The following is a 27533-nucleotide window of genomic DNA, read 5'->3' as shown; positions in this document are numbered from 1 at the left end:
TTTTCTCCGGGATCCAGCGAAGTATGCGTGCGGTATGCGGCGGCGGATCTTCCTCCCGATCGTCTGCGAGCCCCGGCTTCCGTCTCCGGCGACGTGACGTTCGCAGGGGGGTGGAACCGGCGGCAAATTCAAATGTAAAAAACACACTGATACCATTCAAAATAAAAAAAAATTCACATTACATTGCCCCCCACCCAGTGCCCTTTCCTGCAGTTTTACTGTACACACACACACTATATATATTATATATATATACACACACATACATACATATACACACACACATACACGTAATTCTTGTGAATGGGCAGCCCAAACCAACTGTATACATTAATTATATATATATATATATATATATATATATATATATATATATATATATATATTTATTATTATTAAATGTATACAGTTGATTTGGGCTGCTCATTCACAAGAATTACATGCAAAGTAATGGTACCGCTTTCAGCACCTAAAATCCAAAAGAATCATACCTCCAGGGAGGTTAAAGCATAACCTGTGGTGATTTTTGGGCACCAAAGTTAAGGCAAGCAAAACGGGCACACTTAATTTTAGGACATGGTATGTTTTGCATCCATTTACCTGATGCAACCTCATCTTTTATATTTTAACCAAAAAAATGGATTTTTGTAAGAACTTACCGTAAAATCCTTTTCTCTTAAGCTCATCGACAGACGCAGTCCTCTTTGATTAATATCAAATTGGGTTATACTGCCCTCTACAGGAGTAGGACACTAGGCAGAAGAAAACGTTCTGGCCACACCTTAGGGGCAGTCCCAGAGGGTATATCCTCTCTCTCTCTCTGCTACAGGATGTCAGTTATGTCACAAAGCAGTGTCAGAGAATTTAACCCAACCCAACTCAAAAATAGAGGGGCGGGTACTGCGTCTGTCAATGAGCTTAAGAGAAAAGGATTTTACGGTAAGTTCTTACAAAAATCCATTTTTCTCTGTCGCTCATTGACAGACGCAGTCCTCTTTGATTAATATCAAATTGGGACATCCCAAAGCAGTGCCACAAATGAGGGGTGGGATAACGGAAATCAAAATCCAATCCAGAAGGCCCAACCGGTGCCAACTAGAAGTCTTAAAGGCTCATCCGACAAAAGGATGAGACTCAACTGAAAACCCAACAGAAAAAAACCCTCGAGGTAGACCACCGGTCTCCTCAAATAGCGGCCTGCAGAACCTTGCGGCCAAAAGAGGCATCCGCCGATGCCATCACATCAACTTTATAAAATTTTGCAAAGGTATGCACCGACGACCATGTAGCCGCCTTGCAAACCTGAAGCACTGACGCCTGATGGCGAAAGGCCCATGAAGCACTAAGCGCACGAATGAAGTGCGCCTTAACAGGGAACGGAAGGGCTCCCGACCCTTAATAGAATAAGCCTGTACCACCGTCTGGCTGATCCATTTGGAGATAGTCGCGGCAGATGCAGGCAACCTCTTCTTAGGGCCATCCGTGATCACAAAAAGTGAATCCGTCTTACGAAATGAATCCGTAGTATTCAAGTATACCCTGATTGCCCGAACCACATCCAAGGAATGCAACGCAAATTCCCGAGGATGACTGGGCTTAGGACACAGGGAAGGCAATACAATGTCCTCATTCAAATGAAACTCTAAAAACCACCTTAGGAAGGAAGGATGGATTCGGACGAAGAAAAACCTTATCCCTATGAACCACCAGATATGGGGAACGACAGGATAATGCGGCCAGTTCTGACACCCTGCGTGCAGAAGTGATAGCCACCAAGAAGGCCACTTTCTGGGATAAAGTAGGCAAGGGGATCTCCCTGATATTTTCAAAGGGAGGTTTCTGAAGAACCGACAGCACCAAATTAAGATCCCAGGGCGGTAAGGGTGCGCGCACCGGCGGAGCCAGGTGCCGCAATCCCTGGATGAAACTCCGCATCAAGGAATGAGTAGCCAGAGGCTTCTGAAAGAAGATTGCTAACGCTGAAACCTGACCCTTGATGGTGCTCAAGGACAGTTTCTGCTCAACCCCCTTTTGCAGAAAGGCCAATATTCGGGCCACCAAGTAACAACCTGGAGGGAACCCAAGGGATTCACACCACGCGATACAAGACTTCCATGTGCGATGATAGACTTTTCTGGAAGTAGCTTTCCTTGCTTTAATTAGAGTAGGAATAACTGAAGTTGACAACCCCTTGTCCTTCAGCACCTGGGTCTCAATAGCCAGGCCGTTAAAGCCAGCGATCATAAAGCAGGATGGAAGATCAGTCCCTGCGACAGCAGATCCTCCCTGAGAGGAAGTCGCCAAGGAACGTCTGCGACCAGCCTGACCAGGTCGGCGTACCAAGCCCGACGAGGCCAGTCTGGAGTTACCAGGATAACTGGGATTCCCTCCACCTCTATCCTGCGAAGAAGTTTCGGCAGCAACTTGAGAGGAGGGAAGCCATACAATAGCCGATACTGCCCCCACGGGGCAACCAGTGCGTCTGCGGCGTCTGCTAGAGGATTGCGGGAGCGAGCCACAAACCTCCGCACTTTCCTGTTGAGCCGAGATGCCAACAGATCCACATTCGGGGTGCCCCAACAAAGGCACAGTTGGTGGAATACCTCTGGATGAAGAGACCATTCCCCTTGATCCAGAATTTGACAGCTGAGATAATCTGCCTGACAATTCTCCACCCCCGGAATGAATACCGCGGAGAGAGCTGGAACAATCCGTTCCGCCCAACGAAGAATGCTGGCCACTTCTATGGCCGCCAGGACACTCTTGGTGCCCCCCTGGTGATTGACGTAAGCCACTGCTGTGGCATTGTCCGAATGGATCCACACCGGGCTGCCCCGGAGCTGCTCGGTCCAATGAATCAGACAAAGTCTGATCGCTCTCAGTTCCAATACATTTATAGGTAACCTGGACTCTTCCAGGGACCAAAGCCCCTGAGCAGATAATTTGCCGAGAATTCCTCCCCACCCGGATAGACTGGCATCCGTGGTGACAATCGTCCAGTATATTGGAAGAAATGACTTCCCCTGGCTGAGCATCGGAGACCGAAGCCACCAGACCAGAGACTCCCTGGTCCGCTCGCTCAGTCGTATCCGATTGTCCAGGGAATCGGGATTCCGGTTCCATTTGAGAAGAATCTCCTTTTGAAGGATTCGGGTATGGGACTGGGCAAATGGTACTGCCTCGAAGGAAGCCACCATCAGACCCAGGACCCTGCTCCAGCAGGTCTGATACTGCCGGGGGGATGCTTCTCCCCTCTAAGTCCCGGCGTAACAACTTGGTCCATTCTGTCAATGTTTGTGAAACCAAACCAATTGCAATCACTGGCCTAAAAGCTGACCCAATCAGGGAAAAGATGGGAGCGGGACACGGCTTCCACCTTACGATCCACCGGATCCCTAAAGGACGGAGCGTCCTCCAATGGGATAACAGTAGCTTTATTTAGTCTGGAAATCGGTGAATCCACCAATGGTGGTACTGTCCATTTTTTAAGGAGGGATTCCTCAAACGGATAACGCCTAGTAATGCGTTTGGAAATACCAGGGGTTCGTTTTGGTCGACCCCATTCCTCTTTAATTATATTACCAAAACATTTGGGCAAGGGAAACACCCTCGCCGTTTTGGTAGGTTTATTAGTACCAAAAGGAATTTCAGTATCAGCTACCTCTGCCGGTGTAACCTCAAGTCTTAAGGTTTCCCGGACAGACAAAATTAGTGCATCCACCAACGCTTCTTCTTGTGCTATGGCGGAGGCAGAAACGTCCTCCTCACTGTCTGAGGAGACCGTACCCGAGACACAAGCCCCAGACGAGGGACCTGCAGCGACAGGCTCAGAATCTGTATCTGAAGTGTCAGATGAAATAGGGGTAGGCGGGGGTCGCTTCTTTGCGTCCCGTCCCTGACAGGCCACCTCCACCTGGGATACAAAAGACTCCAAAACCGCTAACAATGCATCAATAGTAAGTGGAGAACTGGGGGGTCCTGCGGCCACCTCGAGGGGATCAGGTGGGGATACATGTGTGGCAGGGTCCATGACTAATCCAGGAACACTTGCCAGCAAACAAAAATTTGCAAAAGAAAACATTTTCTCTTTTTTTTTTTTTATATATGTAAAATGTATGTATGTATGTATGTATGTATGTATGTATGTATGTATGTATGTATGTATGTATGTATGTATGTATGTATGTGAGAGTGAGAGAGAGTGTGAGAGAGAGAGAGAGAGTGAGAGTGAGAGTGAGAGTGAGAGTGAGAGTGAGAGTGAGAGAGAATAGTCTTGTGTCTTGTGAATAGTTTTCCCGGGTAAAGGAGGCGGCTCCGCCCCTTTACACGCCTTCCGGCGCTCCCACTGCTACTCCTCGAGCATATCAAACATGGCCGCCCCCATGCAGGAGACACCAGGCTACACCAAAATGGCGGCCTGCGTGACCTGCGGACGGCCTGACGAAAACATGGTGGCTAAATCATGCGGCCTGTGGGATCCGGGCGGTCTGCGGCAGGAGGGCGGCGGCCTGCGGATCTCGTGTGGTCCTGCGGGAGGATGGCGGCGGCCTGCGGGATCCGTGCGGCCTGCGGCAGGAGGGCGGCAGCCTGTGGATCTCATGCAGCCTGCTGGAGGATGGCGGCGGCCTGAATAGTGCGGCCTGCGAGAGGATAGCAGCGGCTTGTGCCGTGCGACCTGCGAGAGGATGGCGGTAGTCCCTGTAGCTGCATCACTATGCATTGGGTAGGTGCTTGTATTATATCACCCTTTTACATGACTACTAGTAACGCCAGCCCCTGTCTCCATCCTTGACCCCAGTCATGCCTCTTACAGCGCCAGTTCTTTACAGTGACTATTAGATAGTCAGCTCCCAAACCAAGCCTCCTGGAGTGTATCTCTTATTCACCAAATCACACTATCAAGAGGGAGATCTGTGAAACATGTCATAGGATAGAGGGGGAACCCTAAAATCAAGAGGGTCCGACCATCCACAGAGGGGCCCGTATCCATCCCAAAACCCGACAGTGGGGGAGGGGGAACATTCTACTCACCATACCGGAACCAGCGGGCACCCACTCCTAACAGAACCCCTCTCCACCTAGGTGGGGGGGCTGTCGACCAATACGGACGCCATGACTCAGTTTCCGACTGGTCGTAGGCGTCTTAGCGAGACGTTAAACTCGCAGGGTCAGTCCCCGACCAGTGGGACTATGTCGCGGCCGACCCAGCGCGGAGCTAGGGCCTGCACGCGTTCATAAGCCGGCTGGGGTGACCACTGGATCTCAACATCCAGCCCGTCGCCCAGCTCCAGCATAATTGTTTGAATGTGTCGCGGCCGACCCAGCGCGGAGCTGGAATCTGCACGCGCTTGTAGGCCGGCTGGGGTGACCACTGGATCTCAACATCCAGCCCGTCGCCCAGATCCGGCATAATTGCTTGAAGATCTCACAGGAACAACTGGAGAAAAAAAGCTAACTAAAAAGGATTTATCTAAAAAAAATCTTGCCAGGACCGAAGATCCCAGCAAGGAACTTAGGTCCTTACTCCTGACTAGACAGAAAATCCTGTAGCAGAGAGAGAGAGGATATACCCTCTGAGAGAGAGAGGATGACACCGCTGACATCCAATTTTCCTTCCTTTCCGTTTTTTGAACGGAGGAAAAATAGGGTTCTGTTCCGTTCCATAAAACGGAACAGAACTGGAAGGAAGAAAATCGGATGGTATTCCGCTGACATTCGCAATGCCATTGACTTACATTATGTCCGTAAATCATCCGCAAAAAAATAGGATGATTTGCGGACAGGCGGAGCGGCCGTGTGAAAGGGCCCTAAAGCTACCACACTGCTAAAATCGCCTGGGTAGTTTAACCTGAAAAGGTTTTAGAAAAGCATGGTGAACCTCACCCAAAAAATGGGTACAGTCCTGAAAAAAAAAAAAAAGAAAAAAGATAAGATACTCTGGTTCACACTGGTGTGATGCGGGAACCCTGTGAGTCTGTCTACTGTGGGTTCCCGCATCACACAGGCAGTTAAAACTGCTGGGAGTGTCAATACAAAGTTAATGACACCCCCAGATCAGTTTGCATATCGCAGTGCAAACTGACAATTCATACAGGAATCAAATCAGATTCTGGTGCGGACCAAAAAAAGGGTCCTGCACTACTTTGGTCTGAACGCAATGCAAATTCATCCATACAATCTGGAGTACCTCTATGAGGCATCATACAATGAAAACAGACAAAAGATGCATACAGTATGCGTGGGCAACATTACACATTTAGATGCGTGCGAAAGGCTTACGTCTTGATGGAATGCGGTTTTGAAAAAGCTTAATTGGAACGCAATCTGTTGCTTCAGGCTGGAGGGAATACGATTAAACCAGAAATGTTTTAGATGGAGTGGTGTGAAGGAAGAATCTCTACCATTTTGTTGCTGTATATGCCCCTACTGGGGGAGATTCACCCCATCTGTGCTAGGAACCTTAATCTTTGGTTCACAAGGCGATGGGAAACCAAAAATGCTATAGTGGTCACTGGAATTGGAATCTTCACTGGTGACTGCTAAGAGAGGGTTTCCCGATCACCATGGAATGATTTCCTTTGACGTCCTGTCATAGCTTCTATCAAAAAAGTAAAGGAAATTCTCCCTAATGAGATGAAGACAAAATGGTTTTCGTTATAGATGCACTTTACACTATAGTCCTATTATCTGCAACAATTAACAACCTTACTCTTTTAAAATACCTTTAAAAAAAAAAAAACAACCTTACTCTTTAGGTAGTTGTTCCCCACACAAATCTCTATGTTGGTGCCATCATTATCAGGAGACTTCCTCTACCTGTATTTAGTTTTAGCTTCTTTAGATTGACTGTTTGCAGCCGGGCCGCAAGAGCTGCACTGTCTGAGCAGAGAGGACATCTCTTACCACCAGCCCTGCATCACCGCTATTCCGCCCTCACTAGGAACCCACCATTGCACCGAGGTCTGCCTCTGTGCTCAGTGCAATGGTGTATTTTGGTTTTGTTCTGCCCTAGGCAAGACTAAAATTGGGCGCCCCCCCCCCCCCCTCCGACTCCTATGTAAATTTGCCCGACTCCTTCCTTTTTAAGGGATGTGACTCCGTCCAAAATTGAAGGACTCCAAGTCCCAGCATGAACCCCTGAGATCTCACGAGAGGGGGGGGTAAGAGAGGGTGGGAGAGAGAGAGAGAGAAGGGGTGGGTGAGGGAGAGAGAGGGAGTGAGAGAGAGGGGGAAGAGAGAAAGAGAGGGGGGGTGTGAGAGAGGTGAGAGAAAGGAGGTGGGAGAGGCGGCTCTAGCAACCAGTGGCCAAAAGGGTCTCAGGTGGTGGCTTTTTTGCTGCCCCCCTACAAAGTGCCGCCCTAGGCCAAAATACAGCACTGGCTCAGTGGACCAGTGCCGCCACCAATCAAGTACCAAGCCGCATCCGGTGGCATTATGGCAAGTTGAACCATTCCATTTTATATTGCAATGCAATAGAAATAATGCACGTCAATCATCCTGACACCATATCAACCATGGTGTGGTGATGATTGAAGTGCCAACACCAGCCATTGCCCAGACATATTGCCTGCACAATTGGTTGTATGGGCAAAGACTTGTTTTCAAAGGAGCATCCACAAGGACTATAATCATCATCCTTACTTTACCATTTAGTGGGTCACCCACCGGGAACAAACATGGAACATATGGAGGTTGTCCTGACACAATACAACAATATACATCTAATTGTATGTCAGCAACTCAAAAAGTAGTGAAGGCAGAATAAAACCTTTAAAAATTATAAACTAATTTCTTTCAACTTGGAAGTTTGCCTGTGGCTGCCTATAAGTACACAGGCTGGTTTTCATAAAGGAGATTGTAAAACCACCAACTGTTCCCTTTTCTAAAGTGCAATTAGAAGAGATGTCCGGGTGTGACACATCCCAGGTCAGATGAGATGTTGTGCAGAAAAGACAAAAAAGAAAAAAAAAAAAAGAGGGGCGCACCGACCTAGTGCACTACCATAAAACCATTTATTTAAAATATTAAAAAGTGTACAAAGTACTCACAAGACTGTGTACTTTGTACACTTTTTAATATTTTAAATAAATGGTTTTATGGTAGTGCACTAGGTCGGTGCGCCCCTCTTTTTTCTTTTTTGTCTTTTCTACCAGTTGGTTCTGTATGCCCTTGATCCTGAAGGGGGCAGCAAGACCGATTCAACAGCTCTTTCAACATCTGAGTTTGTAGTGCACCTCTTTTCACTCCATCAGACATCACTCGAGCGCAGGAGATTTTGTTTTACTACTTGGAGATGTTGTGCAGATCAAAGTGAGGCAATTCAAGCAAAGCTAGATTTGCTTTCTGTATGATCTGTCCGTGACACTAGTATATGACTGGGCACACATTACAAATCAAATCCAAAAATATTTGGTTCCAGGTTCTCCTTTAGACAGAAGAATTTAGTCACGGGTGCTACTTAATTGGGGCATGGAAAGGGAGGCAAGATGGAGCCAGCCCAGTCAGGGCAGTTCTAACCTTCCCCAAATCCCTTGCAACACCTGCATTTTATATTTCTTAAAATGTTTTAGTGTGGATAGAGGAATCTTCCTGCCCAGCCAGCCCACTGGCTAAACCAGTAGGCTCCAAACCGCAGTGATTGGCTTGTTTTATCCAGCCCTTGGGACACTATTCCTCCCACCATCACCAACGATGGGGACCCTTTTCCTCCCACTGTCGCCAACAATGGGGCATGGTTACTGCCAAAAAACGTGTTCTACTCCTACTGGCCACAGTCTGACCCCTCTAAAGTTTGAAAGATGATAAAGTTTGGAGACCCCTGGGCTAAACCAAAACTGCCTGCGTATAGCCAGCTTAGGAGAGGAGTAGGCCAATGGTATCAGTCAGCGGTTTGCCCTGATTGATAACTGGGGGGGGTGGCAGCTTTAGATTTCACAATCTTCCAGACCCCAAAGGTCTATGAATCCCACATTATATAGCTGATTTTTTTAAAACCCAAAAAGATATACATTTTTTTTTTAAAACTAAAATCACCACCATAAATGTATAGCATGCATAAGACAATTTGTGTTTTAAGTAAATGATCGTTTATGTGGTATTAAAAGACAAAGCTGCTTTCCATAACACAACCCTAGCAAATACGAAGTAAGCCGTTAACAGCATTTAATTGCACGCACAGGGAAGCTCCAAATCTGCAAGAAACTTAAAGATTCTTAACTTTACCATTTTAGGTTTAGCTTTATTCAAACTATTGTTTGATGTCATTGGGTATTTTTAGGTGGGAGTAGAGGGATTGTGCAGTCTGTCCATGAGATTACAAACAGGAAGTCAGCTGCATGAAGCTATAAACACAAAACCTCCTTTCCATTGTTTTCAGTTCTCAGCTCTTCTTTTAGTTTTAGTCAAGTGCAAGAACACCAAATAAAAAAAATTTAAAAAAATGAATTAAAAAAAAAATATTATATATATATATATATATATATTTTTTTTTTTTTTTTTTTTTTGAAACAGAGATAGGTTAATTAGATAGAGAAAAAAAAACAAATAAAAAAACAGGGCTTCTAAGGTCTATATGTAGCCTAACCTGCAATACTTCAAGAAAAACTAATACAGCCCGTTTTCCTCATATGCACATCTTGAGCATCATCTAACAAAGAGAAATAGACAGAATGCAAAAAAAAAAAAAAAAAAAAAAAAAAAAAAAAAAAAAAAAAAACACAACAACTGGACCAGATTGCTCATATTTTTTAAAAGTGAAAGTATAGGCCAATATATGTCTGCTAAAAAAAAAAAAAAAAAAAAAAAAAAAAAAAAAAGGCTGCGCCCCCCTCCAATTTTTGAGGGGGGGGGACGGGGACCTTTGAATTCAGCCCTCTCTAGGTTGACAATTTTCATCAAACGATGTGTCATCCTTTAGTTTCTAACACATTACCCAGTTCATATCAGTATAAACATCCAGCGTATTTTTCCCCACTGAGATCTGATGTGTTTTCTAAGTGTTCCTTTAATATTTTTGAGCGTATTCTGGTCGGTTCCTCTTCAAAACCCAGGGATGAAAAAACAGACAGAAAGGGGCTGAAAGGTAAATTTTCTTCCAAAGATTTACTATTAATGTTAACTTTATAATTTCTTTGCACAATTATTCACTATACAGAGCTATCAGCTACCCTTCAGAACTAATGCCAAAATAATATTTACAAGATAAGCTAAACTTATTTCAACTAGTTTGAGTTGAAATATTGAGTTGAGTTGAAGAGTCCATGAGAGTACCGTGTTTGCTCTCCACAAAGGATGGCTACAGCCTTAGCAATAAAGATTAGCAATGGAACTACGTGGTCAGATCAGCCAGCTGCAGCCTGCTAAAAACCAACAAGAATCCAGATTCTAACTGGTTCCAGTCTGGCAGGTACACCAGGCTCTCCCTCTTGGCATGGACTTATATTACTAGGTGCTGTGTACAAGCTGTCAAATATATCATTTTGTTCAAAAAAATATAATTCACAACAAACATGACCTGACTACACTCTGTTGAATCGGTTTGTGCGTGATGATTAGTCCTATCCCTATTTGGCGGAGTTTCACGAAGGGCTCATTCCCATGGTTTCCAGTCACCCGGCAATTTTCCACATTGCTCTCTGCTGGGGCCAACACTGAACCAGCCTGCACTGTAAAAAGCCGCGTTTTACCAGTTGGCTAGTGTGCACATCGCCTTAGTCCTTTCACACCATACTGCACATAAAAATGCATTACAACATACTAAAAATTAATGTGCAGTAATGCGCATTTGCATGAATTTTTATGCACAAAACATTTATATGCGTTGGAATGCATTTTTATGCTGGTTCACACAAGTATAATTTCGGATGTGATTTGTCGCACAGAATCGCATGACAAAGTAAATCTCATAAAATAGTGCCCATTCTCATTATGCACAAATGCAACCATGTCGCAGCAAAGTCACACTACACAACTGCACTGAAAATAACAACAAAAAATAAAATTTGCGATCACAGACATAACATGCGATTCGCACCACATTGCTGTGCAGATCCCATTACGTCTGTGTGGTGCGAAAACTGTATGGCTGAAATCGCATTGCATTCACGGCAAAATGGTGCAGGACCTTTTTTGGCCCACACTGGAATCGGAACGCATGGGCATTCACACCTATGCAATACGATTCCTGCACCATTTGACAGTTCGCACTGCAATCTGTGACCCAATCTGGGGGTGTCATTAACTTTACATTGACACCCCCATAGGTTCGCAGATCTCAGTGTGCGAATAAGGTGCGATGCAGGAACTGGCACTGAATTGTAGGGTTGCCCGCATCGCACCAGTGTAAACCAGGTCTAAATGTTCATCTGTTGACAAGCATTTTGCGGTCTTATGTCCTTTTACATCATTCCCAGTTCCCTGGGAAACTCAAAATAAAAACAAAACCCTTTTCACTTCAGTACTTCAGCTGTGCTGTAATGACCTGTGTTAACATGTGGATTGTAAAAAAATGCATACATATTGCAGCTTAGTGCGTTGCACATGTACACAGCATTATAGTGTGAACAAGGCACAGAGGGGTCTATTTACTAAAACTGGAGAGCACAAAATCTGGTGCAGCTCAGCATGGTGGCCAATCAGCTTCTTCAATTAAGCTTTGACAAATAAAACCTGGAAGCGGATTGGTTTCTATGCAGAGCTGCACCAGATTTTGCACTCTAGTTTTAGTGAATTAACCTGGTAGTGTGACTGAGCCATGTTTTCCCATTTGCACTGACCTGCATTTAAAGCAGAGTTCCAGCCACAAAAATCGATAAAATCGATTTTGGGCCATCCGCTTGCTAAGGGGAACCTGAAAAAGAAATGGATACAGCCTATTTTTTTTTTTTGGTCACTTACCTTATTATAGAAGAAAATATATTCACCTTCCTTCCACTTCCTCCCTCTGCGGCCGCGGCGTCACTTCCGGTCTGCGATGACTCCTGGGAGCTGAACGTCATCGCACCCAGGAGTCAATGCCCAGAAGCTGTGTAACGATGCCGTGCCTGCATCGGTGACGAGCGCGGCCGGTGCAGTGCATTGTGGGACTCAGACGTCACGGAAGAGGACACGAAGAGGGACGCTGCGGCTTCAGCTGCCCACACCTGAGATGGCAGCGCTGGAGAAGAAATTTTCAAGGCAAGTATTTCTTCTTACAGGCAAGTGTGACCCGGGACAGTTCAGAGGCTATTATGGAATGTACTAGCCCCGACTGTCCCAGGGGTATTTTTCACTCAAATTGACCCCCGAGGCCGGAACTCCGCTTTAAGGCATTGGATAAACACAGGAAATTGCTTAGACCAGGGATCCTCAAACTACGGCCCTCCAGCTGTTGCGGAACTACACATCCCATGAGGCAGTGTAAAACTCTGACATTCACAGACATGACTAGGCATGATGGGAATTGTAGTTCCTGAACAACTGGAGGGCCAAAGTTTGAAGACCCCTGGCTTAGACCCACAGAAAGCAACTGTTTTCCATGCTTCCCATTCACAATAATACAAGTGTGAGGTGTGATGCGAAAGTGATGTGCTGAAAAACGCATTGCTCAGTGCCCTACCCAACTGGCACCACACAGTAAAGAGCTGCATTTTACCATGGCTAATATGAACATAGTTTATGGCTCCATTCACACTTGTATGGCTCCAAAGTCCCGTGACTTTGGGGGTGCAAAGTTGACGCAACTTTGGATGGGTGGGACTTTGGCTTTGCCCAATAATAATGGATAAAGGCTACAGATGTGCAACTGCTGCATTTATAACACGGTCATTGAATGTGAAATGTGGGGTGTGACTTGTCATGTAAATTTGAACACTAAACTACAAGTTACAGAACTGTGAATAGAGCCTTAAAGTAACAATATCGTCTGCTGGCTGAGTCTAAAGCCTCGTACACACGCGTCGAAAATTGGCAGGGAATTTTCGTCTAACGACCGATCTGCCGATTTTCGGCTTGTTAGTATGATGCTTCTGACAACCGACTGCGACTTTTCGGCCGAAAAAAATATCTGGTGTGCATGCTATATAATTTTTGTCTGCCGTCAAAACACGGCCGATTTTCGTGCAGTCAGTACAGATTTCAACAGGGAAAAATCTAATGAGCAAGACTGGGCATGCTCAGTGAAGAAAGAACACAAAGAAAGCAAACCAACACATGACATCACTTCTGAAGTAGAATTTTGTCGTGCGGGAAAATTCGTGTGCAGTCTAGGCACATTCCAACCAACGATTGGTCGGCCAATAATCGTTGCGCGTGTACGGGGCTTTAGAAGAAGTCAGGAATCCCTGATGGGATTAGGATGAAGCTTTTCCCACTGCTCACCCAATTTAGCTTTACTCAGTTCCCAAACAGGGTTTACCTTTATTATTTATAACTGCTTGAGAAGTTACACCATCTCTAGTAGACATCCGTTTAAAAATGGCACAAGGGTCCCCCCCCCCCCAAGATAATTACATGCCAAAAAAAAAAAAAACACCCCACGACCAGTGTGTTTGTCTTCTAGCAATATTTCCACCTGTTAACCATTTAATTAGAGAAAACTTAAAATGTTTTCGGCAGAGTAAACAAGAACGTGACCCCCAGGGTCAAATTCATCACGCAAGAGTCGCCCTTCCTGGGACTTCAGGCTAAAATCATGACAGAGGTCCCAATCCAGTGTATATAAATAGATGGGAAAAGAGTTATGTTCCTGCACATGGATAGTATATTTGACCTGGCACCTTGGTTTCTGGATTCTTTTCTACTGATGTAAATAGAGGAAAAGATCCCTGGCATCTTAAAGTGACTTTTAATATGTCACAGGAGATTGTAATATACCGTGCGATTATGGGAAATTACTTGGTTTTATAGTCACGTACAACCACCATTCTGTCACCAACACGTTAAAGTGTTCTACTCCTGCCATCATTATCGTAATGGATGGTTAGATTTAAAAGAATACATACATCTAGTATCTCACTAAAGTCAGTACACCCCTCACATTTTTGTAAAATATTTTGTTATATCTTTCATGTGACAACACTAAGAGCCGGTTCACACTGAGGCGACACGACTCCTTACTACTTCGGGGCGACTTGTGCATTACCGTGCACCACGACTTCGGAGCGACTTGCATGGACTTCACATAATGGAAGTCTATGCAAGTCGCTCCGAGGTCGCCCCGAAGTAGTACAGGACCCTTTTTCTAAGTCGTGTGCTTTAGGACCCAATAGGACAGTATGTGCCATTGAACACTCTAGTGAATTGGGCCCTGCTGCAACCAAGTGCAATTTATAGGGTTGCAGAATGGTGGTGTTGGCTTTTAGGGGTAAAAACAGGCAGTGAGGAGGCAACCCATTGTCTCCTCACTGCCCTTCAAGCACCCTCTGAAATGCAGTCCATCGCAGATTGCTCTTTAAAGGGCAAAAAAGTCCTAAAAGTAGTGGGGTTTTTTTCTACCCATGTACATTAAGCATTACAGTGTTTACTGGAAAAAGCCACGGCTTGGTGAGATGCCCATAGTGACTGTCTGCAGATTCTAACACACTCCACTGTCCCATCTATTAATAGTAATGTCGGATGGGCTTTAATACACGCTCTGTTTACACTAATGCATGCAACAGTGGTTTTCCCTCATTCAGAAAAGAACAGCCCCCCCCCCCCCCCCCCTTTGTGTTCTATGCAATTTTATTAAAATGTTAATGAACCTTTCCTACAATCTAATCCCAAACCAGGGTGCCCAGACAACCTAAAGTGCCTTTCAGTTTCTTCAGGGTGCCTTGGCAAAATGCCCCCAAATTGTAAACAAGCCATTGAGTGGACCAAGCCTGTCTTAATTACACACAGGTTTTCATTGTGTACCATTACAACCTTCCAGCCGCCGGCAACCTAACAACCAATGTTTTCATCAGTTAATAAAGAGGACATGGACACCTCCACAGCATCCTTGTTTTTCCTCCACTGCCCCTCTCCATCAGCCCCGGAGGTCATTTTAGCTGAGTGAGGGAGAGAAACAATGGAATACAAGTCACTACCAGTGTGCTTTGAAAGAATTATTCACCTCCAAAGTTGGGTGTTCTACATGTGTGGATACTGCTGGATTATGTAAACATATTCGTTTTTTTTTACATTTTAGAAGGGGGTCAAGATTGGGCACAATTTAAAGGGCGTCTTGACTGTAATCGCCAGTTTACATATATGCGATGCAGGAACCCTGCGAATTCATTGCGGGTTCCCGCATCGCATGATAATCGCAGGCAGTTTACACTGCCATATGCGAATTGCTGGGGGGCGTCAATACAAAGTGACCCCTACTGAAGAAGTCAAGTGGCCCTTACCGGTGACGCAACGCGTATAGGGGGCGGAGACGTCCACAGCAACCAGGAAGTCGGCAGCCTACTCCGAGTGTGAGGAGATATGCGCCCATAGCCCACACAGCTTGTAGTGCTGCATTCTGTAAGTTTTATGCTAATTCCCATTAAATCTTTATAAAAACGGAGAGCATTAGATGTTTGTGTCTCTCTCTCTTCTCTTCCTTTCATGCGCTCTGAATTACATGCAATGTCTGTCATCGCACAAAGGTGAACCGGGACTAAAAATGTTAAGAAACCCTGATCTATTCTAGAGCACTGAAAGTTGTGTTTCTATACAGTGGATGTAAAGATTACATTATAATCTGCACAGTACTATATAATGCTGATCTCAATAGGGCTGAATTCAGAACCCCACATAACATAGATACCTTCCGCTGATCAATATAATGGGAGAGCAATCCACTCCCAAAATGCAGAATGAGGTTTATCATTAACCTGCAGGCTTTACATTCTTATCTTCATAATATTTGCAGTATCTATTGTTACCACATGCAGATTGTACAGTTATTTACTTAGAACTTGCTAAAACAACAAACCTATCTGCTGCTTCCTCCTGATGATTACAATGAGCAGAGAGGCATCAGATAGACTGGCCATCAGTGACATGCCAATAAACCAATGTGCCATGTGTGCCAGGTGTATAGGAGAGCCGACCTGCACAGGGGCCCCATACAAACTGCTGGCATCACAGCCAATTACAGTCCACACATCCAGATGTCACCGCAGTGCATGCAGGAAAGATTTTTCATTAAAGCTCACATGTAGAATATAGGACAAAAGAATAAAAAAAAAAAAAAAAAAATAATGTATTGACCTCACTAATGGATTAGAAAAACCAAACAAAATAGTGAATATTTGCTAACTAAATTCTTCAAGTATGCGTCCGGCCTTACACAATATTGTGCAGCATATAGTTAGCATTATTAGGAATCGAAGTTACAGACACTACACATACTGGAACAGTTGGATTGCCCTCAGGCATTTATACAAACAGTACATCCCTTACCATAGTTACTATAGATGTGGAAATTTGGTGGATGATTAGTTGTATGGTGCCGTGGGGGGGGATGGGCACTTTAGTCCCCTTCATAGCTGCTTTATCAGCCAGACAAGGTTTTCTAATATCTCCAACTGCCATCTGTAGTGCCTGCAAGGAGCTTCCACACCATAAATCACACATTGATCCTAATGTCTATGGACACCTTTAGAAAGCAGCTATAGCCATGGTATGCAGGAGCTCACTCTCTGCTGTCAAAGCCTTTACCAGACCTCCGCTCATGTCATACAAGATGGGACTTTTTCAGATCAAGCATCCTATTTATAGATCCCTCCCTGCAAACTAGGTTTTAAGAAAAAGAAAAATGCACAATAGTTTTCATCCAGGTCAGCAGCACTATGGATTTACACATCCTGCAATGCTGCACACAGGTGTACATCCATAAAAGCCAAAGATTTTTTGACGTGCGATCATCTAAAAGAATTAGAAAAAAAAATAAAAAAACACAAAAGACAAAAATCAAATAGGTGTACATGACAACACACTTGTGGCAAACATACATTTATCAGCAATTCTGACATATTAAGTATTTGGTTAGTTTTGTGTATTTACTGCTTCCCACAACAACCGATCCGATTTAAACTTTCACATCCTGCCTTTCTAAGACAGGTTTTACTGTGACCACTACTTATTATTGCAACCTTAGTACAAAACGCAGTCTTCTTCGGCCACATGCACACTGACTGTCTGAGCCTCTGTAAACGCCTTTACTCCCGGCAGGGGAAAATAAATATTTTTTATATAAAAAAAAAATATATTATATTTTTTTTTTTTAAATAAATAATAAAAAGGCAGTTAGGCTACATTCACACCTGAGCGTAGCGTTTTTGCGCGTTTTTTACCGCGATTTACAGGCGTTTTTTGTGCAGGCGTTTTTAGTTTGAATAGAGACCAATGGAAAACGCCTGTAATCTGCCCAAAAAGAAGCTCATGTACTTTTTTGAGCGTTGGGCGTTTTGTATACAGCGTCAAAATGCTCAGATGTGAACAGGGGCCACTGAAATGAATAGGATTTGTCTTGTTGGGCGTTTTGAGAGCTGATCCTAAAGCAGAAAAACTCCCCAAAAACGCCTACATGTGAACGGAGCCTAAAGCCACATATTGCACGCATGTTTGTGTGCATTTAAACACGAATGTGTTCAATTGGACAGAACAATAGTTTATTCTTTCCATTACAATGCAGTAACATTCATTTAGCCTTTTGTTTTTTTCTATCCAGGAGTTTCTCTCCTGAACACGTTGGTGATTGTTTTTCTGCCCATAAACTCCCTGCCCCTCTTCAGATACACCTGTGTGCGTGTGCATGGACAGTTTTTTTTACAGCCACAGCCAGTGTGCCCGAGGCCTAAAGAATAGGATGAATTAGTTCAGTTTTGCTGACAGTTGACCAATAATGCTCTCCAATGACAACTACCAGTTTGAGAATTTTGGATGTAAGCAGTAAACCGCTCTCCTCTCTAACATCTTTATCTCACATTTCTTTGGTTCCAATGGGTGCCTAATTATCTCATCTTAAGTGCCAGTTTACACTATAGCAAAGTCAGACATTGCATGTGATTCGCACCGCACTGCAAATCACATGCGATATCTGTGCAATGCAAAGTCAGCAATACAGATTGTTCTTTCTGAATTTGCATCACATCTGGACCAAAATCACACAAGACCTTTTTTTGGTCTGCACCATTGGATCACATTGGTGTTCACGCCTATGCGATCCGATTCCTGTCTGAATTGACAGTTTGCACTGTGATATGGGAACTAATCTGGGGGTGTCGTTAACTTTCTATTGACACTCAGCAGTTTGCATATAGCAGTGTGAACTGCCTGCAAGTTGGGTGCCATGCGGGAACCCGCAGTGGATTCGCAGGATTCATGCAGCACGCCAGTGTGAACTGAGTATCCATACATTTTATATTTTTATTAATCCATGACTGTCCACATTTAGGGTGAGGTTCACCATGCTTTTCTAAAACCTTTTGAGGGTAAACTGCCCAGGGTTCCCGCATTGCACCAATGTGAAGCGGCACTAGGGTATTCCAAGACTAGAATAGAGAATATTCTAAGACTAGACTATTCCAATTCTGTCCCGGTTCACACTTGTGCGATGCGGGAAGGCTGCGAATTCGCAGCCGGTTCCCGCATTGCAAACGCACATCTGGCAGTTCACACTGCCATATGCGATACGCAGGGGGTGTCAATTAAATGTTAACGACACCCCTAGTTTGATCGCATATCGCAGTGCGATCTGACAGTTCGCACAGGATTGGATCGCACTAGTGTGAACCACTGTGCAATCCGATCCTGATGCGGCTGAAAAAAAGGGTCCTGTGCGAGTTTGATGCGGATACAGTGCGAATTCAGCCATACAAAGTGTATGGCTGAATTCGCACCGCACAGCCAATCGCATGTAATGAAAGAGCAGTGCGCTCCGAATTACATGCGATCGCCACACTCGCCATAATGTGAACCGGCCCTCTAACCAAACATGCAATACAGAAATGTATCCATCTTTTGTCAGCTATAGATTTCCATATTACGCTTCTCCCTCCAATATATAGGATAATTAACTCCACACATCAATATGTTGTTATTTACCAAACCCTGTCTGCCTGGCATTCTGCAAATCAATAAGAGCTGTACAAACATCACAAGATTTCATGCTTTTGTTTGTTGAAGCTGCAGGCATACTTCTCTTTCATTTAGATAAACTAAACGTGGGAGTGAAGTTATCTGGGAGTTCCGGCCTCATTCACAAAGGTTTTTATTGCCAGCCGCAGTCATGAATCCAATGTATTCCTATGGCATAGTTGTGGACACTGAGCCTGTACAAAGCAATGACAGGGACTACCTGTACTTAGGCTGGCCATACACTATACAATTTTCTTATTCAATTTCCTTTAGATTTACCTTAAACTAAGTAGTGCAAGGGCCTGCCTGACTGCATACAAATTGAAAGTGTTTAGGTTTGACCCTATATTACATGGTTTTGGTAAATCTAAAGGAAAGTTGAACAAGAAAATTGTATAGTGTATGGCCAGCCTAAGGGACAGATACAAACCATCATGACCGGGAGCAATCCTCTGTCCCCAACTGCAGGTAATCACTCTCCAGGTGTGATCATTCCCAAACACCAGCAGTGACCTCTATCAGGCTGAGCAGCTGCATTTATCTGCATCCACCTGGGAACCCGGCTGCAGGAGTACATTGGAATCTTGCTGCTGCTGGCAATAATATTCTGTGTGAATGAGGCCACCAACTTCCCAGATCACTTAGTCCCGTGTATAGATGTTCCCGCAAAGAAAATAAACCTGAGCGTAGCTGCATTTGGTGTTTATAATCAGATCCAGGACACAAAGAATTCTGTTTTCGCTAAACACAGCTAAACTGACCACAAACAGACATTGGTAAACCCTGAGCTTAGCTGACAGTATGAAACATCATTGTATGCATGAGTTTACAAATGTCCTCTAAAGGTCTATAAACTATGACAGTGCTGTGTGAAGGAGGTGGAATACCACTCAGTCCTTCCAATGGTATCCGCTTCACTCAATTGGCAGTGCTGTGTACACAGACTTGTGATGTCACAGGTTTTATAACCCAATCAACAGTGTCTGCCCGGCTTTGTTTAGCAGTGCTTCACATGGAGAGGGTTTAGTTGTTTCTATAGATGTCCAGAAACACCTATTCCCAATGTATAAACACACGACCCAACTATAGAGCACCTATCCCGACATAGAAATACATGTCGTGACATATAATCACCTATGTTGGGATAGAGAGATTATAATTTCTTTTTTTCCTGAGACAGACAGGTGTGTATACATCATATGTCAGAATAGGCGCTTATGTCAAAAAAAAAAAAAAAAAGGATTATATAATTATATAATATATATATATATATATATATATATATTATATTATATTTTTTTTATTTTTTTTTATTTTCTGACATATAAATACATGTCATGATGTATACACACCTGTCTCAGGAAAAAGGGGAAAAAAAAATATAATATATATATATATATATAACACATTATACACACACACACACACATCGCTATACATCTATCTCCTATACTGACATATAAAATACATGTTCTGACATATAAGCACCTGTCTTGACATAAACATATTGTGACATGAGGTTACCTTGCCTGACTTATAAACAGTAATTTCTGGTCCCTAAACAGCTACAGGTCCAGTGTCCCCTGGCTGGATCAGTGGATCCCTCCACATATCAGGGATCGGGGGAGGGGACAGATCACTGACAAGGGTTATTGTCACCCCAGAAGTGGGAACCTTGCCCTGGATGTGTAGGGTGATGACAGATAATAGAGAATGCCCCCTGATGATCAGATGTACAGTGACAGGGTGTCTCCATTATACAGATAGAACACAATCTCATCTAATGATCATTTTGCTGTAAAGTAGAACTGAAGACAATTTTTGTGTCATTTTGGAGCGGGGGAGGGGTTAGGACCCCTGTCGGCTTTCATTGCTGTGTCCCCATTAGGAAGATTCATCCTTGTCCTGTTTACAGCGATTACTGAAAGTAAATTCAAAATTTCAGGTTGCTGTCATATTAGTAAGGGAAGGGAAATCTTCCAATGGGGACACCAGAGATTCTATCACTTCCTGTTGTGTCTTTGGGACAGGAAGTGAAATGTCCCCAATGGGACACTGCTGGGTCCCTCTCTCATTTCATTCACAATGAAGGAAGTTTTGCCTTCAGTTCTACTTGGAAGTAAATAATTATAGAATGAAATCCTCGCATACAGACCCGAGTGTTCAGTGTGAGGAGTCATTATTACAGCACTGCCCTTGTTTGGGGCCCCTCAGTGTGCCCCCTCCCCCACACACAGCCCCTATGGGGGATTACCTGCTGTTCATCGGAGGCCGTACACATTCCAGCCCGGGGGTCTCTCCTCACCGTCCTTCGTGTCCCACACAGCCGGAGCCCCCGGTATACAGACCACATCCCCCTCATCCTTCCTCACCGTTCTGTCCGTTCTGCTCCGCTCCCGGGGATATATCTCAGCTGTGCGGGGACACCCGGCCACTCACAGACCGGCGGCTTCCTGCACAGCCAATCAGGGGCCACAACCAGATCCCGCCCCCTCCCAGCCCCCAGACAGGCAGCTTCCGGTAAAGACAAAAACACCAGTCTGACCAGTATATCCCAGTACACGATTCCAGTGTCACCTTCCCCTCCCCCTACGTGTCATTCATATTCACCAAGATTATCTGCTGATCACACTTCGCCAGAGATCTACCGATCATCTCATCCACGTCACCTCCATTCATTATCCTCTCCATATGTCCTATCCCACCCACCTACCTTCATCCTACCTACCTCCCTACATACCCTACCTCCCATCCCACCCACCTACCTCCATCCTACCCACAGATCATCTCATCTACATCACCTCCATTCATCATCATCATCTCCATGTGTCCTATCCCACCCACCTACCTCCATCCTACCTACCTCCCTACATACCCTACCGATCATCTCATCCACGTCACCTCCATTCATCATCATCATCTCCATGTGTCCTATCCCACCCACCTACCTCCATCCTACCTACCTCCCTACATACCCTACCTCCCATCCCACCCACCTACCTCCATCCTACCCACAGATCATCTCATCTACATCACCTCCATTCATCATCATCATCTCCATGTGTCCTATCCCACCCACCTACCTCCATCCTACCTACCTCCCTACATACCCTACCGATCATCTCATCCACGTCACCTCCATTCATCATCTCCATGTGTCCTATCCCACCCACCTACCTTCATCCTACCTCCCTACATACCCTACCGATCATCTCATCCACGTCACCTCCATTCATCATCATCTCCATGTGTTCTATCCTACCCACCTACCTCCATCCTACCTACCTCCCTACATACCCTACCGATCATCTCATCCATGTCACCTCCATTCATCATCATCTCCATGTGTCCTATCCCACCCACCTACCTACCTCCCCCCCTTCATACCCTACAGATCATCTCATCCACGTAATATCCATTCATCATCATCTCTATGTTTCCTAACCCACCCACCTACCTCCATCCTACCTACCTCCATACCCTACTGAACATCCCATCCACATCACCTCCATTCATCATTGTCTCCATGTTTCCTATCCCACCCACCTACCTACCTCCATCCTACCTACCGATCATCTCATCTACGTCACCTCCATTCATCATCATCTCCATGTGTCCTATCCTTCCTATTCACATACCTACCAGTCATCTCACCTACTATAGTCCACATTAGGGCTCTTTCACAATCACACCATCCGTCCGTCGGACGGACTCCGTTTATCTCAGCGGGGGACCAATCCGCCGATCCCCCGCTGAGCAGGAAGATGACAGCTGTTCTCCGTGCTGTGTGCGGAGACACAGCTGTCAGTTCCCCATGCATCTCTATGGGGGAATTGGATGGGAACGGACTGTCAGTCCGTTCTCATCCGATCCGCTGGACGGATGGAAAATAGGGTTTCCATCCGTCCAGATTTGATGGATCGGATGTAAGCAGACATGTCTCCACTGACATCCGATGCCCCATAGGGATGCATGGGGGCATCCGTTCAGATCCGCCAAAAAAACGGACAGGCGGATCTGAACGGTCCGCCTGTGTGAAAGGGGCCTCACCCTCCATTCATCATCATCTCCATGTGTCCTTTCTTACACACCAACCTCCCTACATATCCCCATCCTACCGATCATCTCATCCACGTCACCTCCATTCATCATCATCTTCATGTCTCCTATCCTACACTCCACACACCTACCTACCTCCGTACCTACCCTTCACCACACTGACCCATCTACAACCACACGATCCACATCTCACTGTGTAGAAAGACAAAACTATCATAATAATACAAGTGTGAGCATTCTGCTAGAACTAAAGAGAGAGCATGGCCAATATATTCATCACACACACTCCACACTGTCAGAGTGTATCTCAGTGTCATCCGATCTGTATACAATCTGATTGTATCATGCTGTGACTGAAACCGTATGCAATCTGATTGTGTACAGATCTGATCACACATAATACAATCAGATTGTATTTCATAGTGTGGTCAGATTGTATTATGTGTGATCAGATCTGTATACAATCACATTGTATTATGTTGTGACTGGAACTGTATACCATCTGAATGTTTACAGATCTGATCACACAATGAGGTACACCCAGATTGTATTATGTGTGACTGGACCTGACATTGCAGTACATTATGGAAGGTATTATGTCTCTGCTCATCTCTGTTGACAGAGGTCTTTGCATTGTGTTCACAGCATGTGACATATTTGGTGGATGAATGAAGAGTGGATGAATGACAGGATCCCCCCCTTCCCCTTTCAGAGAGGGGGCTACAACCTTTGAACACAATGTAAGGACCCCTGTTATTGGAGGAGAGGACATAAAGGGGCAGACACCTGTATGGACCTTCTTCAATGTACTGGAATGTTAGAGCCCCTCAGTGCTGGAGAAGCAGACATGACAGAGGAGAAGGTTCATAGAGGAAACCTAAGCAGGCAGGATGTAGGATACACTTCATCACAGGTAAGGTATGTGACCGGAAATAAAAAACGTCACTAAACTTCAAGTTTAAAGGGCCCAGCTCAGTACAGGAACACATGAATGATGGTGCACTGTGAAGCCATTCATCAGAAGTGTCACCCTATAGCCTGGTACACACTGCTAATTTTCTCGTTCTACCCAGAAGGGCTGCACAAAAAAAAAAACTTAACAGCTCAGGTCGGAGCCGCTGTACTAACAATCCAATGTTAGTACAGCAATTTCCCCTGCTGTGCTATTGTGTTCTGACAGGGGGACGCCTCCCTCCAAAGCACTCTGGTCAGCTGAAAGCACCGATAGGCAGACCATTTTTGGTCATGCCCCTTTGACAAAAGCCAGCTGAACTTTTGCTGGCTTCTGTCAGACTGGCTGCAGTACACATTGGCCAGTTTTTCTATTTCAGTTTTTTTTTGTGTTAATGGTTGGTAAAGCGTTTTAGATCACAAAGCAAAAAATAAGTATACTGCAGGTTAGAAAGCTTTAAATCTGGTGACTGCATTCGTTTTCCTTTTTACATTTTTTCCCTCCCCTTTATTCTCACCCAGTGATCTGACCAGTGACACACTTCCTGTCTTAAGCCTAGTACCCACGCAACGAATTTCCGCCGACCGGTCGTCCGTCTTTTGTCCAGAGTGGTGTTTTGCTGGTTGGAATGTGCCTAGACTGCACACGAATTTTGTCGACCGACAGAATTCTACTTCAGAAGTGATGTCATGTGTTGGATTCCTTTCTTTGTGTTCTTTCTTCTCTGAGCATGCCCAGTCTTGCTCATAAGAATTTTCCCTGTCGAAATCTGTACTGACTGCACAAAAATCGGACGTGTTTTGACGGTGGACAAAAATTTTATAGCATGCATACCAGAATTTTTTCGGCCGAAAAGTCGGAGTCGGTTGCCGAGAGCACCATACTAACAAGCTGAAAATCAGCAGATCGGTCGTCGGACGAAAATTCCCGGCCGAATTTCAACTCGTGTGTACGAGGCTTTAGAATGTCTCCGCTCTGGATGAAGGAGCAACAGAGACACCTTTCGACAGCGGCATTGTCTGGGGAAGGGGAGCATTGGATCTACTAGCAGATTTAGACATCCAAAAGAGAGAGACCGCACTCAAAGATGTTAAATGAAAATCCTTAGGACTCCTTTATTCTCCATAAATCCAACAGACAGCAGACAGACAGTGCAATACACGAACAGACGTGTGTGGTTATGAATAAGCGATTTTTATCGTGAAACGCGTCAACCCGACACGTCTGTTCGTGTATTGCACTGTCTGTCTGCTGTCTGTTGGATTTATGGAGAATAAAGGAGTCCTAAGGATTTTCATTTAACATCTTTGAGTGCGGTCTCTCTCTTTTGGATGTCTACATGCTTGGATGGCGGATCTGACCTGCACCGAGTGCTGAACTTGCACCTGAGCGGCTTTCTTCCTTGTTTTTGCTTGCATCTACTAGCAGATTTAGGCCTGGCCATATATGGATTGAAACGCAGGCTGTCTAAGCAGGTACCAGCCAAATTTTGATTCATGTGCACCATCATTCATTTAGCATTCAAACCTTCTGGCTTTAAGAAACACTTTAAAAAAAAGGAAGAAAACTGTAGTCAATTGCAAAATCAAGCAGAGGAAAAAAAATATGGAACCATTCTGAGGAAAATATTATGGAATCATGAAAAAAAACACTACAGCACACCATTAGTACTTTGTTGCACCACCTCTGGCTTTTATAACAGCTTGAATTCTCTAAAGCAGTGAATCTCAACCTTTTTAGCCCAGAGGAACCCTTAAATTATTTTTTGGGTCTTGAAGGAACCCTTAAAAAAAAATTTTGTGTTTCCAAGGCATATTGCTTTAAGTTTTCTATCTTGACGCTTTGATGTCTTCTTTGGTCTAACAGTACGCTTTCCTTTAACAACCTTTCCAATTCATTTGTACTTGGTCCAGATTTTAGACACAGCTGACTGTGAACAACCAACATCTTTTGCAACATTCCGTTGAAGAAGTTTTATAATCCTCTCCTTTGTTTCAACTGACATCTCTCGTCTTGGACTCATGATGCACTCTCTTTTAACTGCAGACTAATTAGCAGATGTAATCAGATGCAGAGGTTTGTTTTAGAACTGCAAAGTACATGGTGATTCCATAATATTTTGCTCAGAATTGGGTGATTCCATATTTTTCCTCTGCTTGATCTGCAAAAACAGTTGCAATTAACTACCGTTTTATTTCTTTTTTAAAGCCAGAAGGTTGGAATGTTAAATGAAAATAGTTTTGAGGCATGTCTGAGATTTTCATTTATTTTTTTTCCTACAGAATTTAATGAATATTTTCCAAGAGTGGTGATTTCATACTTTTTGCCAGGGGTTGTACAACCAGCTATCCCCAGCAGTGCTGATCAGTTTATTCTGATGACAGGGTAGTTTCCCCACTGTCAGAATACAATGTAAGGTGTTTTTTTTTTTTTTTTGGTCACTTACCTTGTTATAGAAGAAAATATACTCACCTTCCTTCCACTTCCTCCCTCTGCGGCCCGCACCGTCACTTTCCGGTTTACGATGATTCCTGGAAGCTGAACGTCATCGCTCCCAGGAATCAATGCACCTGCACCGGCCCCGCTCGTCATTTCCGGTGCATGCCCAGAAGCTGTGCAGGGATGCCACGCCTGCACCGGAAGTGACGAGCGGGGCCGGTGCAGTGCATTGTGGGACTCCGACGTCAGGGAAAAGGACACGAAGAGGGACGCTGCGGCTTCAGCTGCCCACACCTGAGATGGCAGCGCTGGAGAAGAAATTTTCAAGGTAAGTATTTCTTCTTACAGGTAAGTGCGACCCGGGACAGTTCAGAGGCTATCCATTATGGATCGTACTAGCCCTGACTGTCCCGGGGGTATTTTTAGCTCAAATTGACCCCCGAGGCCGGAACTCCGCTTTAAGCCCCAGAGGATTTGGCTGCTCAAAGACCAGGGCCTATTTTGCGATTCTGCACTGCGTGACTTTAACGGACAATTGCGCGGTTGTGCGATGCTGTACCTAAATTAAATTGACGTCCTTTTTTCCCACAAACAGAGCTTTCTTTTGGTGGTATTTGATCACCTGTGCGATTTTTACTTTTTGCGCTATAAACAAAAAATACAGCGACAATTTTGAAAAAATAACAATATTTTTCACATTTTTTTATATGAAATTCTCAACGAAAAAAAATTTAAAAATCAAAATTTTTTTAACATTTTAGGCCAATTTGTTTTCTGCTACATATTCTTGGTAAAAAAAAAAAATCGCAATAAGCAGATTTTGATGGGTTTGCGCAAAAGTTATTGCATTTACTAACTACGGGAAAGATTTGTGTCATTTTTATTGTTTTTTTTTTTAACTAGTAATGGCTGCGATCTGCGATTTTTTTTGCGGGACTGCGACATTGCGGCGAACAGATCGGACCCCTGACTGACATTTTTGACACTTTTGGGGGTACCAGTGACATTACTA

At 44.5% G+C, this 27533-nt stretch overlaps 1 protein-coding gene across 1 annotated transcript in view; it reads right to left on the bottom strand.

Annotated features, from left to right (window-relative positions):
* The window catches only part of LOC309562437 (haloacid dehalogenase-like hydrolase domain-containing 5), a 53191-nt gene extending 31757 nt beyond the window's left edge, over positions 1 to 21434 (bottom strand). The window contains exon 1 of the mRNA XM_082266653.1: positions 21326 to 21434. Coding sequence (XP_082122779.1) covers positions 21326 to 21433 — 108 coding nt within the window. The 5' untranslated portion in view covers position 21434. The remainder of the gene's footprint in view (positions 1 to 21325) is intronic.
* Positions 21435 to 27533: the final 6099 nt, after the last annotated feature.

The sequence above is a fragment of the Pelophylax lessonae genome, assembly GCF_965119305.1.
Source record: "Pelophylax lessonae genome assembly, chromosome: 8".
Taxonomy (NCBI): Eukaryota; Metazoa; Chordata; class Amphibia; order Anura; family Ranidae; genus Pelophylax; species Pelophylax lessonae.
The sequence above is the reverse complement of the archived record's forward strand: the minus strand, read 5'-3'. Positions and strand labels throughout refer to the sequence as shown.